This window comes from Takifugu flavidus, chromosome 19, assembly GCF_003711565.1.
Source record: "Takifugu flavidus isolate HTHZ2018 chromosome 19, ASM371156v2, whole genome shotgun sequence".
Taxonomy (NCBI): Eukaryota; Metazoa; Chordata; class Actinopteri; order Tetraodontiformes; family Tetraodontidae; genus Takifugu; species Takifugu flavidus.
In genome coordinates, this window is record NC_079538.1 from 2,416,542 (window position 1) to 2,434,425 (window position 17,884).

The following is a 17,884-nucleotide window of genomic DNA, read 5'->3' on the forward strand; positions in this document are numbered from 1 at the left end:
CCAATTTAGTCTAGTTTATCTGATCTAGTTTGTTGCTGGGTTTAATCATGCTCTATATAGGTGCATATCCAGATGTACAACTACAAATAAAGACTTCCAATAACTTCTTATCACATAAGGGACTGATGTGGGCCAGTGAGTACAAGTGTCAAAAAATCACATGGGGCTTTTAATTATCAACTAAAACTAATCCTTGTGGAAGAAAGGAGTTCTAGATAAACTCTTCAACGATGATTAAAAATAAACATATAGCTGCTTCAGCATGATGCAGCGAAATGATGAACTAGGGAGCATCACCAACAGGTAGGATAACTTTTATTTGATGAATATTGTTAAAGTAGATGCTGATGAGGTGAGTGAAGAACTTCCATCTTTTCATTTACTGACCTGTGAAAGAGTGAAGACACAAGAGGAGCAGTGAAGTGACGCCTCACACTTTACTCACACTTTAGATGTGGGTAGGGTGTTGCAATCAGAATTGTCTCCTGTAACGTAGAAGGTGAGTGCTTGCTTACCGCCGTGTCTGCTGACTGTGACAGTGACGCCAACGAGCAGGATCAGTCCCACAACTCTGGACCAGCCGTAGAGCACAGGCCAGGCTTCAGAACCTGCCCAGAGATCTAAACACAGCAGTTATCTGTTAATACAAGTAGTATAATCTCATTGATAATGTTCCACCTGCAAAGTCTGACTGATCTCATTCACATTGGAATCCAAAATGGCCACGGGCACACTTCACCATTTGTTTTAGTCTTAGGGAAAGGATTTTAAAGTGCTTTTCACAACACACTGCTCGTTAAGGACCTGCGAACGAGGAGTTACCACAGGTAGTCTACCTGCCACTGTTGTCTTGTGAGTGTCTCAGTGCAACAAATTCCAGTTTCAGATCCCAGTGTGACACTTTCATGCTGTAATCTTGTTGGATTCTAACCCCCTTTCTGGTCTTTGGTCTGTCTCTCGGTTCTGGATTCCTGGGTCACCCTAACCCAGGCCCCCTTCTGGGGACTTTTGGTATACCTGATGAATTCAGAACCAGATCAGTCTCAGATCTGGATATTTCCATCAGTGTTAGACGCCCCTCACTTTGAATTCTTGGCATTAAACATTTCACAAGCAGGCTTTTTTTTTTTTTTGCACAAGCTGTCTAGATGATGAGTTAGCCTGGAATTTTTGTATGATTAATTCTCAAAGTTAATCAGTAAACATGCTCCCTTACACAAGTTTAGGATAAAGGTGTGAAATAATCCCCAGTTTTCCACTTAAATTGGAAACCTTCTTAAAAAAAAAAGATCATGCCTTGACCAGAGCACAGCACAAAGTCCTTAAATCTTGAAATCCACATTTGTCCTCCCGCTGCTAAAAGAAGGCGAATCCCCGACCGTAAGTAAACACTGTGAACGTCATGCTAAAGCTGGTACCCCTTCTCTGGGTGTCAGTCAACACAGATTAGAAGAAGCTGGTCCTCAACAACCTTATTGACTTGGCTCCTGCCTATGTGTGTAGCTTTCTTCAGAGAACTGAAGGCCCATCAGAAAGCCTTACGATCAAACTACATTTTGTATTTGTCTGATCCTCATGATCCTCCTCCTCATGCTCGAACTGATGCTGTGCTCTGCTGCTAACGCTGGTCAGGTCACCTACTCGCAGAGCTGCATGGACGGTCACCTGTATCAGGAGTGTAGACCACCTCTGTCGTCACGTAGTTGTGCTCATCTAGCAGCTGGCAGGTGTAATCGGTGCTGTGGAGTGCCTGGCGTGTCACATTGAGGAAGGAGGAACAGTCCCCCTGGATGTCAGCCTGGTGTCCTTCACTTTCACCGTGCAGTACAGCTCCTGTCTCGTTCACCCAGCGGATGCTGGTTAGCAGACAGGGTCCCAGATCAGCAGGTCTCCACAGAGAACACTGTAGTTGGACTTCTTCATCCTCCCATGGAACTGGATGCTCTGAGACTGACAGAACAGAATGTTGTTATCCACACAAAATCACTGTTTCTCTCCTTTAAGGAGAAAAATGTGGACAGAAAATGGAAAGAACTAAACCAGGTGGTCTCATCAATGTTGGACATAAGTGAGAACACAGACATGACCCCAACACAGGTCCAAACACACATGGACTTCATCTTTCCACATTCTGACAAATGAAAGTTAACACCACTCATCAAGAGTCAGATTTACAATTGTAAGAACTGAAAAAAGCATCTTATTTCACCATTTTTCTAACAGCATACAACTACTGATAATGCCTCATATCCAATCAGCATTCCTCTTTCAATTACACTCACAAACCAACACAAACATATACACAGGAACATATTTGTCCTATAAAGAACTTTCTTTTATAGCTATGGATAGAGCACCCATCTTGTGTTTTAAGAAATTCATATATACTGTAAAATGTCTGTGTAAATTCTCAGTCATCCAGGTCATTGTATCCAAGGTAGTTTTCTCTGTCAACTGGACTGGGTTTCTTCTCTTGAAGACGTTTCGCCTTCTATCCAGAAGGCTTCTTCAGTTCTGAAATCGCTGGGGAGAGAGCTTGAAAATATATAGCCCCTGTGGACCATCTGCATGCTAATGATCTGGGTGGTCACCTGAGAGTCGTTAGCAGGGTCGTTGGTCGGGTCGTTCACCTAGTTTCAAAGGGGGAGACACCCCAACAGAAACTAGGTGAACGACCCGACCAACGACCCTGCTAACGACTCTCAGGTGACCACCCGGATCATTAGCATGCAAATGGTCCACAGGGGCTATATATTTTCAAGCTCTCTCCCCAGCGATTTCAGAACTGAAGAAGCCTTCTGGATAGAAGGCGAAACGTCTTCAAGAGAAGAAACCCAGTCCAGTTGACAGAGAAAACTACCTTGGATATATACTGTAAACAAATTGTGCAAAAGTGCAGAGATGTGTGCAGCACAAATTACATTTTTACCAACAGTAAAAATTAATGTTATTTTTCCAATTCTGGTGCTTCAATACATTTTAATAAAGTTTGCCTATTAAAATGAGCCAGCACTGCAGCTAGAAAGCACCTGCCAGCCTGCGTACGCCCCCTTGAGGTGAGCCAGAGTACTGCCGGCCTCACCTGCTGACCTTTCTCTGCACTTTATTGTGCGATCAGCAGGAATAGTTCTCTCACACATGCATAAAAGACATTACATAGACTGCAGAAAGTCATGGTGTATAACGACTATTTCTGTAAAGTTCATGCTGAGGAACAAAAACTGGCACGCGTCATGCAACCCAGTTTTGGATCGTGCAGTCAGACATGAGGCACAATTCGCCCCCGCCTCACCCGGGGGTTTCCGCCCTGGATTTGATCAGAAAAACTCAAATTCGGCAATTTTTACTCAATAAAATGGCAGACATGTGTAGTCATGCTCCAAATGCATTTCTAACACATATCAGTGGAAAATATCAATATCTATTTATGTACACTTTCTTTTTTGGTTAGGTGAGTCACTGCCTCCCCTGACCGAAGGTCACTGAGTTTAGAGCAGGGGCAAGATCTGGGTGCATGCTGGCGACGGCGACGTGAGTGACGATGAGAGAAGCTCAGCTTTGTGCAAATGAGCGAGTAGCGACGCGACCTCGGCGACAGCCAATTACCGGTTTTCTGACTCCGATTTTCTCCGGAGCATAATACCCTCAATCTTTTAATATAGAGACGCAAAAAGTAGATATAATCCCTACAAGAAGGTAACAGAAATGTGAGGAGATATCTGATAAGTTGCAGGCAACTTTAGTTACAAGTAAAGAAGTGCAAAGCACACGCTAAAGTGACAGGGTGAGAGGAAGTGGCTGTGGTGTTGATGATCTGAAGAGGTCAACTTGAATTAGCCTCACTTTTGAGGACGCTCATGAAGGTCATATGATACCCGTCCTGTCCACACATATAGAGCCCAGCGTCCTCGACAGCGATGCTTCTGATCACCAAAGAGCAGTTGGGATCCAGACTCATCCTGGAGGCTTGGGGCAACCTCTTGACCACCTTCCCCAAGCTCACCACTGTGGTGTAATGGCCATCTGTCTTAAAGTACCAGGCTGTGCCAGAGCAGGCGGTGGTGGTGGAGGAGGGTGAGGTGCCACAGGGCAGCAACACGGTACTTCCAGCTCCGCTGTAGACATGAGGCAAATCTCCACTAATGCCTGAAAAAAAAACCATTTTACTCACCGAAACATGATCCGATCCTCCACAGTCGACACACACAACGGATGCGTTTCCATTGTTATACGGAAAATGTGTTTTAGGCCGTCAGACCATTCTTCTGTCATAGGACAAATTGATCCTTCGAGATCAATTGATCCTTCGAGATCAATTTGTCCTATATAGAAGATAGAATCAAACCCAGACGCACCTTCAAAGTGAAGCACCAGCATCAGACCTGTTGCCAGGGGGAACATTTCCAGTCACTTTTCCTGCCTGATCGGTGCAGCAGCATCCAACTAGGGGAGTCAGGAGGGATCCTTCAGCTTACACAACCCTCAGACCTCCTTGCAGCAGAACGTCTTCTGTTCTAAAGAAATGTTTGAACTTCCGTTCTGCAAAATCAGCTCGTAAAAACCACGAAAAAGGAAGCGGCCCCCCAGAGATTCAAAATTAAATTAGTTCAAGGATCTCCAGGAAGTTGAGTTCACGCTCAGGTGGCTCGAGTGTGTCCTCAAGGACAAGTGGGAGTAGCCTGGAGGACCAGGTCTAGAGAAGGTGATGGTGTCCACAGCAAGAGGTAGGGGAGATCACAACAGACCTGTCAAAGAAAAGAGGATCTGCGTTTCCACCCACATCTACAAAGAGACCTTAAATCCTTAAAGACTTGTGATATCGTTTATATATTAACGCTGCTTCAGGAAGGGTTAGGTGGCTGAAGAACATCTGATAAATATCAGGTTCAATATTATGCTCTCGTCTTTGCTGGTGAAACGCTGATTTGATCTGCTTCTGTGGTTCATGGCCCTAATGATGCTATCCTGTTATTTCCTGAATGCTCAACAGATGAAAACATGTTGACTCAAAACCAGGCGGAGATGAACTACTAAACATGTGAAATGACTTTAGTTGTTACATGAAGTCAGTTTAATCACAATCAGTCATAAAACACAGATCATATTTATTCAGATGGACACAAACGGGAGCTACAAGCTGGCAAAAGTTGGAAAACATGCTTAGAATTGAAACCACAAGGGAACATGCTCATCAGCAACATGGTCTCCTGTGCCTGATGGTGGCGCTGTGCTCCTCTCACGCTGCCATCAGCAAACGGTGTGTGGCTTTAGTGTTAGCATCAGCTACACGTCTAGCTTTCAAAAGTTGTGCATCATGAACTCTGATTGGGTTTGTGCAGGAGTTCATTGGTCTGGTCAATCAGGGATACGCAGCACAACAACATCCCAACGAGTCTGGACAATAAAGAGCACTGCTAACAAATCTTCAGTCACATATATTAAGCTCACGTTCCTCCAAACCACAAACATATTCGCTGTTAAGAGAATGATGTCCGATGCTGGTCTGACTGGAAATGTGAGCATGCAAACATGGGTGGTCTGTGTTGACAGAGCTCTCCACACAGAGCATTTCTGAGGAGCTTTAAAGAGTAACTACACCCCCAGGATCTGGCTAATGTGTCTAGCTGACAAATTCAAAGAAGCCCCCCCTTGATGGTGGACAGTGCTTATTAAGAGGGGCGGGGCCTGGCTGCGTTTCAACCAGACACGTCACTCACACTTTTAATACAAAACTAGAGTAAAATGAAGTGCTTTGACAAAGTGTTTAAGAGTTGGACCAAAAACACTACTTCATACCAAGATACAAATGTTCTGAGCAGAAAAAAATGTGTTTTGAGGTTTAGTTACACGATTCTCCATCAGCAGGTCAGACTGACAACGGGAACGATCCACTAAACGGGGCGTGCTGCCCCCTGGTGGCGAGGAGACGGAATGGGTTATTGACTGCATCCACCTCTCAGGACGCGTTTGGTCGCTTTGTTTGGGCACGTTTGAAAGCTCATCTGGACTCTGGTCCACTTGGTGCAGATTGTCTACAGTGCAACTGCAAGTGGGCCATCCAATAAATTAAAGACAGGAAGTGACAGAGACAGGAAGTGATGTAGGGAATCAATGCTGCTAACATGTCGAAGCAGCCTGGCAGAGGTAGAAAGAACTGTTAACTGTGTGCAGATGTGTGGATGAGGAGCCTGTTCATTTCTGCTCAGACGACCCCCCCCAACTTACTGGTTTGACCACATGTGCACTTCTACCACACCAGTAAAAGCCCAGTGTTCTTTCAAAGACAATGAAGATCATCTCCAGAGTTTCGGGACAATAAAGGATCTGGAGGTTTAAGAGAGGCATGAAGAGCTGGACCAACCCCGCAGGGGTCTCAGTGTGCTGATGAATCTGGCTGTGCTTCAGACTCCAGAAGCTGGAGATGGATTCACCACAGGGTGGAGAGGACGTCCGTCCATCCCATCATGCACAGCAGCTTCATAATGAGGTCTCATGAGAGAGAGTGAACGAAGGATCCATTTTGAGGCCGTTGGGTCTTTTCTGTGAAGGTCCGTCTCCAAGATGACCACGAGGAAGCTGGAAGAAGGAGCAGACATGAGCTGGTGGGGAAAATCATCATGCCAACAACGACCAACACATATATGGACTTTCCCTGTCAGCTCCAAGAGGAGAGCAGGGGCTCCTCGTCCACCTGGACCTCACTCAACCTTTTATTCTGTAAACTGTTCAAGAACCTGTCTCCTCTGAACGTCCCTCATTTTTTCATTAAAGTGGGAATCAAACAACGGACAAAGCCAGCAGCTCTGGGAACTGGAGACTTCTGATGGATGGCTTCAGCAAGATCTGTGTGTGTGTGTGTGTGTGTGTGTGTGTGTGGACCTACTGCTGTGAGAGGGGGGCCGTGTCCACTCATGTTTACATTGTGTCTCCTCAGTTCCGACTTAATTAAGGCTGAAACAAGAAAGTAGCCAAAGGTCAAAAGTCAGCAGGTTGAGGAGATGAACTTTAAAACTACATCCCGCACATGCAGCAGGCCTCATCCAGAACATGTGCACTCCTGACTCGGCAACCAATAAAGCACCACCCTCAATACACCTGCACACACACACTCACACACGTGCACGCGCAGCTCACCTGTGAGGATTATTCCCATGAAGATCCAGACACAGAGAAAAAGGTTTCCAGCCAGGGGACTCTGATCTGTGGTCAGTTTGCCCTGAATGAGAGTGAAGAGCATGCCAAATATCTACACACACACACACACACACATGTTCATTAGAGAACGGCACCTACAGAAGCCACTAGGCAACATCTCTACGGTGGGAACTGGGTGGAAGACATCCAACCACCGGTGGAGCACCGAGCCTTCCAGTGGCCACACTGCCTCCTCTAGTCTGCAGGAATACCTGGGCAAAAGCATTAAGGAGTCCCGATGACGTTCCTTCAGACTCCGGGTAGGTGATCTCAACGGCGAACTCGAAGCCCAGCGGCAGGTAACCCGTCATGAAGAACCTGAGAGCAAAGGGGCGTTAAAGCAGCACCTCAGAGCCTGAAGTTTCACAAATGGTTTGTTTTTGTTTCCCTCTGTGATTTCTAAAGCAAAAGGTGTGTTTGTTCTGAAAACAAGCACATTTGTCCCTCGGGTGTTGTCACACCTGTCCCAGGTGAAGCAGACGGGAGGAGCAGAACCTGCATGGTTGAGTTCTGTCTTATTAACGCATCAGGATCCTCACAGCTGTGACACTTCCAGCTGGACCCTAAGACACCGAGTTAGGAAGGGGGGTCAACACTTGTGGGCTCCAAAGTCAAAGTCTCATATCTGCAGGACACTTGCAGGACCTCCAGCCTCAATTCAACTTCTGTTGGGTCAGAAGCTGTGGCTGTGGTCTCCTCCCGCTACTTGATGGTTCTTCATACGGCTCTGTTGGGTGGGGTGGGTGACAGGGGACAGGAGATTCTTCAACTGTTGTTGTAACAACTGGAGAAAGGTTTGTTACGGCAGCCGTCAAAGACAAGGAGTCTCACTATAGCAGATGTCTTTCAGATAATGCTGTAGCTAAGCTTAAGGAAGCGATCCCTGTGCTGATCCCAGGACCACCGTGTGTTTCCCCAGGGATCAGTCATTATAATCTGAGCCCTGCTGAGGTTGACTGAAGGTGCAGCAACATCACTGAGAATCACGCTTGATTCTGTTGCCCCCCTGAAAAAGAAAATAGTAAATCAGAGGAGGTGCGCCTCCCTCTGCAAGGCTAGAACAGCTTATTTTTGTTCTTTAATTGAGGATAATAAGAGCAACCCCAGGTTTCTCTTCAGCACTGTGGCCAAATTAACCAAGAGTCACAGTGTTTTAGATCCACGTATCCCTTCTTCCCTTAGTGGTGAAGACTTCATGAGCTTCTTCACTGATAAAGTTCTAGCTATCAGAGAGAAAGCTAACCAGGCCATCCCAACAACTGGACCATCACCAGATGTGCCGACTGTGGGAACATACAGGTTCTCCAACGAGCCCTTAAACTCCTTCAGCCCTATATATTTTTCTGAGGCGTCATCGCTAATTCAGAAATCCAAGACCACCACGTGTCTTTTAGATCCCATCCCAACACACCTGTTGAAGGATGTTTTACCATTGATAGGCAGATCTATCCTGGACCAGAGTAATTTACAGGTATTGTCGCCTTTATAGCTGTACACTGACCTGCTGACCTCCGACCCACTTAACTCTTATACCAGCAGTTTATTAGAATTAATGTATTTCCCTGATCTCTACCTATTCTCTCCTCCACCTGTCCTCCCCCTTCTCCTCTCTCTCTACCCAGCCCCCCCATCAGCAGGAGGGTCCCCCTACATGAGCCTGGTCCTGCTCAAGGTTTCTTCCTGTTAAAGGAGAGTTTTTCCTGGCCACTGTTGCCTATTGAGGGTCAGGCCCTGGGATTCTGGAAAGCACCTAGAAACAATTTTGTTTGTAACAGACAGTATATAAATAAAGATTAACTGATTGAGTCTACACAAACCCCAGAGCTCCAGCAGTGAAGAAGACCAGAGAGATGTTCTCGAGGTCCAGGGTGAAGGTGAAGACAATCATGCCCAGAAAGGAAATGATGTACACAACCAGAGTGGTGATCCTGTAAAAGAGCAGCGGGTCAGGCATCACATCATCTACCCATGCATGCTGCTAGTTAGCATGCTAGCTGCTAAAATCTAGCATGCTCACTTTAAGGACATTTTCCAAAGAATTTACACATCTGTGTGTTTGGGTGCAAAGGAGCTAAATGTCTTTTGTGGTGTTCTGAGTATGCGCCTGTAGCTCTCTCAGAAGTAGCTGATGTCCCTCAAAGCATCTTTCCCATCTCACTTGAAGGTCTTTGAATAGTCCAGCCAGACTCCACAGAGGACAGATCCAACCATTCCGGCCACGACCAGAGTCAACCCGATCCTGCCAGCATTCAGCTCCTGGTTCTGGAGAGAGAAAAACCTCATTTTTCACATCAGAAAAATGTTTAGATTGTCCACTTATTTCAGTATCTACTTAAAAAGAACCAAAGAACCTGAGACACAGACAAAGAAAAGCTTTGCAGAAGGCAGCAAAATACAAAAACATGAACGTGTGTGTGAGAGAGAGTGTGTGTGTGTGAGGGAGGCTGCAGACGTTCATGCTCATGAAGCAAGAACATGAGCTTTCGTCCCGTTAGTAGGTTCTTCGTTCTCGCCCGTCAGATCCAGTTTCCATCTGTTCCAGCTCACATTTTATCCCCAACAATGAGGAAGTCTCCAGCAGTCTGGAGTGATCACATGATCATAATAGGGGACACATTTGTTGATCCACTGATCCTCCAAGCACCACAAAACCCTGAAGATGTTCTACATCAGCAAATATCATCTATTCAAAGATTTTTGAAGCCATCATCAGAAATCTTCAGTCTAGGTTCCTCCATGTATCAGTAGCTGAACCTGCCAGAGCTCCATTCTCACCTGGTAGCAGGCCATGATCATCTGGTTGAGGAGGGTGGAGACAGAGTAGAAGGACCCCGTCATGATACCTGCAGACAAAGATGAAGGCAGATGTAGTCACGGCAGCAAACACCCAAAATTCCAAGACACTCTTAGACCTCGTCTTCAACTCTTTATGGTCCTGCCAGAAGTTCCACAACTGTGAGTGGCTGTTGCCTGGTAACAGTCACAGAAGTCAAACAGGCGAGACCATGTCTGACGGAGGGTCCCCACGAGGGCTACTATGAACCATCAGGTCACTGTTGAGTTGTCTGTGATGATTAATAAAGCATTAATAAAGCCGAGCATTAATAAAGCCCAATTAAACACCATAGGAACGTTGGGCGTGCCGTTTGTGACACTGGCGCTGAAAGTCTTGTTTTAGCTGCATCACATCTGTCCTCAACGTCTTCTCTCAATTTACTAAATAAATTGAGATTTCAGGTTTCTGTTTTGGTTTTTTTTGTTAATTATTTGTCAAAACGTTTGGAGCATTTTAACTGTGAAACAGCTGCATTTTCTTTACTGTCCACTGGAGGTGCTCTCTGCTAACTAGCACCACCTGGTCTGGTCGCGCTGACGGCAGGAAGGACCGAGGTCGCTCTAAGGAAGAGGAGCAGGACAGTCTCTTGTTTACGAGTGATTCCATCCAACAGACTTTAGTATTTGACGTGACAGAACGACGATGTTACACAACAAATCCAGCCCTGATGAAAAACCTACTTTCAATACATGTGAATGTTAACCGGTAGCTGTTACTGTTGCTACGTTTGAAACATTCATCTCGGCTACTGATGATGTTTCACAAGCACACAACCAGTATGGGTTAAACCATCTGCAGACTGTCTGCACCGCTGCTAAAGGTCATGTTCCATAAGTTCACAGAAGAGGAGAAAGAGTCATCTGCTGAGGCGTCAGACTCACCGTAGGAGACCAGCAGGAGGACAAAAGCTTTGTTCCTCACCAGGTTGAAGATGGACCGTTTGTAGGAGTAATCCTCAGGAGGGGAGTCTGGGAGGACGGCCTGGGAGTGACTGGGAGGAATGGGAGGACGGTCCCGAATGACTGGAGGAAAAAAAGACAATGAGACCTCGCAGGTAATAGAAGCAGAAAGCCCAATGAGGTACCTGCAACTGCGAGTAAGAAGAGCCCCGTGGACACGGTAGCCGTGATGTAGAACATGACACGGATGTTGTGCGCCATCAGCTCCGGGTCCTCAGGTGTGTTAGGAACCAAAACTGGAGGCAGAAGGAAACCTATGGCTGTGCCAAACTGGGGAGAAAAGAGGGGGTGAGGCAGTTTAGAGAGAGAAAGATCAGAAAAGTCAGCAGCAAATGGGTGGTTCACTGCCTGGGGGAAACCGGACCAGTTTTGGACCCGGTTTGAGGCTGGTAATTACAACCATGAATGCAGACAGACAGGCTTCCCTCACCTGGTTGCCGAGCACGGCCGTGGCGCACGCCGTAGACACCTCCCGGGGTCCGAACCACACCGAGGCTATTCGCGACGGCAGGCCGAGGATGAACACCTGCGCCACGGCGCAGATGACCTGCGCGGTCAGGGCGAGTCCGAACAGCTCCCGGCTCACGCTTGCGCACTTGAGCCAGGCGCCGGCGCAGTTGAGGCCGGCGCCCAGCAGAGCCGTGAGCCGCAGCCCCCGGCGGTCCAGCAGCCAGGTGGCCGGGAAGATGAGCGGCACGTAGACGACCATGTACACAATGGAGAGCCAGTCCACTTTGTCGTTAGTCACGCCGTAGAAGTGCGTGAACACGTTGGTGATGATGCTGTACTGGATCCACTGGAAGGCGTTCACCAGCGAGTACAGGCTGAACACGGCCAGCACAGCGAACCGGCGCCGGTACAGTCTGGTCTGCACCTTCTTCTCTTCCTCCTCCCCCCTGTTCGGGAGCATCGCTTCTAACTCCTCCGCCGGCAGCTGCTTCTCATTGTCCGTATCCTCGGCATTCCGGGCCACGCACGCCACCGCCGCCCCGTATAGAGTCTGGTCCGCTCCTTCCAGCTCCGGGGTCTTCCGACCGACCGTGATGTCGTCAGACACGCCGGTGTCCGCGCGCAGATGCTCCTGCACGAGCTCGCCGGCGACCATGATGCTGGCGACGCTTTCGCTTCTTCTTCGGGGTTTTCCCCGATGAGACAAACAGGAAGGCGCCGTTTGCTCTTCGGCAGCGGCTGCCGATGCCCACACCTTCCGCCCGGAGCCTCCACGGCTCTTTTATTCAGCCGATGCTGACGAACGTCCTTCCGATGCCGCCAGCCAATGGCCGAGCAGCGGAGGCTCGTGGTCTTATCTGTGCGCGTAGAGATCCCAGAATGCAACTGTTGAAGGTTTACATTAGGACTGTTCTTACATTTGGGCGATATCTGTTTCATTCATTGAAGACGGGAACTCAAATATACGAAAAAGATCAAAGGAACTATGAAACAACAAAGAGCAGATTCGCGCTGATGTATGTCCTATGTCCCACGTGCTCACTGTCTCTGCTTCTAATCCTAATCATCCTGACCAAAGCTGCGGAATTAGTCTGATCCCGGCAGTGTCCACAGTTGAGTCCTTTTGTTCTTTAAACATGTCCTGTGGGCGGACGCTCTCTCACTTCACATCTCTGCTCACAACAATATTCAGAAGTGAGAGTCTTGTAACTAGACACCTGTGCACATTCTGTGCATAAACCGGTTTGAGAGTTCCCACTGTTTATGTTTGAAGAGCTGTGTAATTTAAAGAGGGGAGCCTGGACGAATAATCCTGTTTCATAGCAGGGCCGTGAGAACCTGCCAACCTGACATGTTGTTACAGAAACACCCTGCCCCTCTACCCCCGATCCCCCAGTCCTGGGAACGGACTAGGAGGGTTCGCTGGGCCACTCTGTCTGGGGGACCGCAGTGGGGTGGGACTGGCCCCAGGGAGGGGACACTGTGAAGGGAGGCGTGAGAGGCCTTTTGACGTCTGCTTAAATGTTGCTGGGAGTTAAATCTTTCCAACAGGACATTCAAAGAGACAGATCTTCAAGGAAGGAATGAGAACACGTAGTTCTGCAGAGCACTGCATGGTTTCTCTTGTGCTTCTGCTGTTAAAGGTCAGAGTTATAGCTCAACAACCCACCTGGAGCAGAGCCTAAATCAGGGGTGGGGAACCTCCGGCCTCCGGGCCGTATACGGCCTACGAGACCATTTCTACCGGCCCGCAACGCAATAAGATTTTTATATTTTATATGTGCACTTATACAGTGGGACCGTTCGCTAAACTCCGCGAGCTGCGAGTAGCAGCGGTAGCGTATTTTTGCCTTTCGTATCCTGAAATTTCTTTCGTAACGAGGAAATATTTTCCCGTTTTCTGAGATAAAACGGACGGTTATGTTATGTCCGAGTCAAGGTCAGGGTCAGTGAACACAGCATGTGATGTACGTAGTGGGCTGGACTGATTGACACGGACGAAAAATGCATAGCGAAACACGCTAAACTCGACGAGTTGAAAGGACAGATGAGTTTGGATAAAATTAACCGGAGTTTGGAGGCTCAACAAGCAGCTTTCACACGACCATGTACCGACAGAGAGAATATTACGCGTGCAAGTTTTGTAGTGAGTGAATTAATAGCCACGAAGCTGAAACCTGACGCCGAAGGAGAGTTCGTGAACGCGCCTCGTAGCCGCCGCTGAGGCGCTCGCGCCGTACAAAGTAAAATTGTTTCAAAGCGTGAATTTTTTTTCGTGAATAACTATTGAACTAAGACATATATTGTTATGATTCCAGTGGCTAACGGTATGTTTTTATGGTCAAGTATATGTGGGACTAATATTTATGGTGGAAATCACAATATGCCAGGAATTGTTGCGCTTGGCGGAGGTCTGCGCTCTCCGAGTGCTTTCTAGTTGTTATTATTATTGTCTTTATCTTTCTTTCTTTTAATTTATTTTCTTGATTATCTTGTTGTATTGCAGTTTTTGTGAGTAGAGGCCTCGAACAGGCCCTTACGGGTCTCTTGCCTCAACTCTGCACCTCTTTTTATTGTTTTGTATGATCATGAAAACATATTTTACTTGTCATTTTATTCTATTTTTTTGGTGATTTTTATATGCATGTGTGCTAAATAAATAATTCAAACTCAAATGCAGCAATCATGAGACTTAGTAACACAGTGGTTATAGACTTCTTTTTTTTGTCTTTTTTTTGCATCCCTAGGTATGTGTTCATAATAGTATGGCCCTCGGAGGACTTTATAAAAATTAAAATGGCCCTCGATATGAAAAGGGTTCCCCACCCCTGGCCTAAATGGATCTGCACTGATTTTTGGAGATCAGTTTTTATCAGAAATGTCTTGGATTTGGCAGCACAAACGACACAAAGCCAAAGCCCAATAGTGGGTTTCATCCTGGTCTCAGTCTTTTGATGTTGTCTTGATATCTAAACTGCAACTCATGTCTTCCCTGTAGAGCTTCATTTGTAGAAGGATTGATTCCATTAACACAGAACAACAAACTGATGAAGTTCCTGACAATAACCCTGGGCCCATATTTACAAAGAATCCTCAAAATGAAAGTAGCTCTTCAAAATGTGGTCAGACGCTGGAACACGGTTAATCCCAGCCAGGCTGACACGTTTTCCAAGTTCAGTATTGTCAGAACTTGTTAGCGCTCGACTTTGACTCTGATTATTCCAGTGAAACGTTTTTTATCTGTAAGAGGCCAGAAAGTTCCTCTTTATGCATGAAGGCCCGGGTTGAAACAAAAGTGCTTTTAACACAGCTTCACCTCCTCCAGAGGCCTAAGAAACAACCTTCTCCTCCTGTTGCCCCTCAGCCAAGACCCCACTGAGCAGACTGGATACACTCTCTCCTCCTCTTCTTTCAGAATCAATACAATTAGAGACATACCAAACAACAGACGTAGTGTGGAACCTTTTATTACCAGAAAATTCATATTGGGCTGCCCAGGACCTTCTCCATGCTGCAGTGGGTGGCTGCTGATCCATGGAGCCAGCAGAGCTGCCCATTGTGAGAAAAATAAACGTGTTTCCATCCCGCAGACAGCAAGCATTCAGGCCAAACTGAAGCATGTTGTAGGAGAGTCAATATCACTATAAAGTGCTTTTGGTGTCCTCATCAGAATCACTCACTCATCATGAAAATAACAGAATAATTCAACTCTAAGGTTTTATTATAAGTGACCAAAGATTTGCACACATATCAGTACAATAATATCTCTTAAAATGTGTTTCCTTCATTTTATAGCGTCCTTTTTGGTGTTTTGCTGCATGCAGGTAGAGAAGATCAAAACTGGCCTGTTCACCTGCTAATTTGGGGGCCAAATAGTATTGTTTAAAGCTTTGACCAGATATCTTTGTGGTTAGATTTTATTTAGAAATGAAATTGCAATTTTCGCTGATTTTATGGAGAAACAAATAGTTTGCAAAGGTTTAATTACTATCCAAATACTTTTACCATGAAGTAAAACAGTGTTGAGAAAGAGACTAAATATCTTTCTGAAAATCACTAGGTAATTACAAAGTATTTATTCTACTTTGTCCATGTCCATGACATTGTTGACGTAAATGCGTCAAACGAAGTTGTCATTGGCAATCGCACCCACATTCGAACCAAAATAACGTCGCAAATTAAAATTATGAGCTGAGCTCCTGGGTAGGAACTCTCCTGTCTCTTTTACTTCTGGGGAGCGCTTTTGATGGTCGGACCAGGAAGTTCCGGTGTGCGTTTGACTATAAACAGTTGGCGGTAAAAATGGATGCTGAGCAGGGAGGATGTTTACCTACCGACGATACAGATCTGGAATACAGGGTAAAGGTAACGTCGAAGAAAGACGTAACCGAACAGTTAAATAAGTATAAAAAGATTTTAGAAACAGTTTTCGACGGGCAACCGGATGTTGAAGAAGAGATTAAGCGAGTTTTACTGCAGGAGCTGCTGGCGGTGAGTCACAGCAATAGCCTTCATTTCTTTGCCCTTTTCTGTTCTCTTTATTTAAGCAACACTTTGTACATAAAAGTTAAAAAAAAAGGAAATAAGAAAATGTTTAAAATCTTTTGTTTCTGTCAGGAAAAACTGCTTAAAATGATTGCACTTCATTTAACATGGTCTTTTGGTTCTGTTGGACCTTTGGGCAGAACTTTGAGGCGGCCGTCCTGGACAACGTGTTGGTGAACGGGCAACGTTGGGAGGACGCAGCAGATGCTGAAGGTGGTTCTCCTTAGCCAAATGGTGGCTGTTATTATACTATTCACAGCATCTGTGCACACAACAGCTGTTTTCTCCACAGGAAGTGTGCAGTTACTGGTAAAGGGTAGGAAGTTCTTACTGATGCAGCAGCTGGTGTCAGTCAGAAGCATCAAAGCTGAGTTATGATTGCATTGATTTATCTGTTTTTATTCTGTCTATACTCTCAGCAGAAGAGGCCACTGATCTTGATGTGCTGCTTGATGACACTATCGTGGAGGCCGCCTGGAAGCGACGTGTCTATCCCAAACGCATCCTGCCCCACGTGGTCCACTCTCTCAAGGCTGAGCGGAAGCTCCTGGTGGGTTGATCCAGGCTGCCTGATTTATTCTGTGCAACAGCAGCTGACCCTATCTTCTAACTCCTAACCCCTAACCCGAGGACCAAAGCACTTTGCGCTTTAATCTGATAAAGACTTTTCCTGTACATCGTGTCATCACCGCAGTGTTGGTCTCTGTTTTTGTTTCTCATTATTTCAAGGTGCCATAGTTTATATATTGCTGGTGTTTCTATGTCTGTCTTCCAGGAGCTGTACCAGAACACTGTCAACCCTCAAGAAGTGGTCAAAAATCCTGATCAAGGTAACTCATCAATCTTTCTTTTTTGTTGTTGTTGTTGCCAGTCTTGTTTTTCTATCAGGATTCAAGCATATTTTTCCATCTTGGCTGTATTTTTCATGTTTGACCAGAAAACACCATGAGGGATGTGTCAGCGGCAGCTCCCCAGTTGGTCAAAGAGGCCATCCAGGTCATGAAGGTAACACATGCAGGATCCTCTCGTCCACCCACACCCACACACAAACGTTGACGCACGCTGTTTTCACAGTCCATCCCAACCGTGCAGAGACAGGCTGAAGGCCTCTGCCAGATCCTCAGCACCAAACCCAGTCACACCACACTGGAGATCCACCAGGACGTGTTCGCTCACAGCGGCCAACCAGACGCTTGCCTGCTGCCGGTGGGGCGGGGCCGACGGAGCCAACAGCCCATCAGAAGAGCTGTACAGGAAGAAGCAGCTGCAGGTGGATACGTCCCCCCCATAAAGAAGCCTGTTAGCTGATGCCGAAGGAGGCGGGGCGTGGCAGTTGTTAGCATTAGCGGGGGAACTTGGGAGGCCATGTGATGCGAGGACTGGCTGTTGTCATCAGAAAGGCCTGCAGCAGCAATTTTAATCTGCTTCAGAAACACAGTAAAATCCTGTTACAATGTGTTTATGAGGCCATGGATGAAATATTGACAACCTGTATGTTTATGTTAGAAGTCTATCTCGATTGATGTCATTTTCTAATATTTCATTGCGTCTGCTAATAGGTGGTGTGACTTGTTTAAAAATAAACTTACTTTTGTGTCTGTGTGATTTGCTTTTCCTCTGAGTGAATCAGGTTCTATTTGGTGGATCAGCCCCATTGTCTAATGATGGACTCATCTGGACTGCTCTCCCCTGGCCCTTGGGCACGGCAGATCCTGTTGTGTATCTAATTTGGTTGTCAGGAGAAAAGAAATAGTCTGCAGCTCAAAGGAGCTGATTTCCTCCATAAGGGGAGTTCATTGTTCTCCAGTAAAGCTGGAAACCAAGAAGAGAAGTGACAACATACCAGTGCTGTTACATCCTAAACTGCTGCAGTTCACCCCCCACTAATTTACCCAGAATG

The 17,884-nt window shown here is 46.4% G+C and overlaps 3 protein-coding genes across 6 annotated transcripts; 1 reads left to right on the plus strand and 2 right to left on the minus strand.

Annotated features, from left to right (window-relative positions):
* Positions 1-298: 298 nt before the first annotated feature.
* Positions 299-4,913, minus strand: LOC130516049 (uncharacterized). Its single transcript, XM_057016817.1, has 5 exons — positions 4,356-4,913; positions 3,844-4,146; positions 1,666-1,950; positions 516-620; positions 299-387 (listed from the first exon to the last, which is right to left on the minus strand). Exons 1-5 carry the CDS (start codon positions 4,399-4,401, stop codon positions 380-382), a joined length of 747 nt encoding a protein of 248 aa, XP_056872797.1. The 5' UTR covers positions 4,402-4,913; the 3' UTR covers positions 299-379.
* Positions 4,914-5,048: 135 nt separating this feature from the next.
* flvcr1 (FLVCR heme transporter 1) lies at positions 5,049-12,693 on the minus strand. Of its 3 annotated transcripts, XM_057016795.1 has the most exons (10): positions 11,420-12,681; positions 11,115-11,259; positions 10,912-11,052; positions 9,970-10,037; positions 9,353-9,456; positions 9,012-9,122; positions 7,407-7,512; positions 7,135-7,246; positions 6,884-6,951; positions 5,049-6,576 (listed from the first exon to the last, which is right to left on the minus strand). In XM_057016795.1, the coding sequence occupies exons 1-10, from the start codon at positions 12,092-12,094 to the stop codon at positions 6,478-6,480; spliced, it is 1,629 nt and encodes a 542-aa protein (XP_056872775.1). In that variant the 5' UTR covers positions 12,095-12,681; the 3' UTR covers positions 5,049-6,477. The 3 variants fall into 3 exon arrangements, 2 of the variants coding, with proteins under 2 accessions (XP_056872775.1, XP_056872776.1); XR_008947334.1 differs by lacking the exons at positions 5,049-6,576; positions 6,884-6,951; positions 7,135-7,246; positions 7,407-7,512 and adding exons at positions 7,764-7,921; positions 8,026-8,944 and having other exon boundaries at positions 11,420-12,693; XM_057016796.1 differs by lacking the exons at positions 5,049-6,576; positions 6,884-6,951; positions 7,135-7,246; positions 7,407-7,512 and adding an exon at positions 7,928-8,944 and having other exon boundaries at positions 11,420-12,693.
* A 2,322-nt stretch (positions 12,694-15,015) lies between these two features.
* nsl1 (NSL1 component of MIS12 kinetochore complex) lies at positions 15,016-17,589 on the plus strand. Of its 2 annotated transcripts, none has more exons than XM_057016815.1 (6): positions 15,016-15,930; positions 16,125-16,197; positions 16,404-16,534; positions 16,760-16,814; positions 16,922-16,989; positions 17,059-17,589. In XM_057016815.1, the coding sequence occupies exons 1-6, from the start codon at positions 15,742-15,744 to the stop codon at positions 17,290-17,292; spliced, it is 750 nt and encodes a 249-aa protein (XP_056872795.1). In that variant the 5' UTR covers positions 15,016-15,741; the 3' UTR covers positions 17,293-17,589. The 2 variants fall into 2 exon arrangements, with proteins under 2 accessions (XP_056872795.1, XP_056872796.1); XM_057016816.1 differs by having other exon boundaries at positions 15,019-15,930; positions 16,407-16,534.
* Positions 17,590-17,884: the final 295 nt, after the last annotated feature.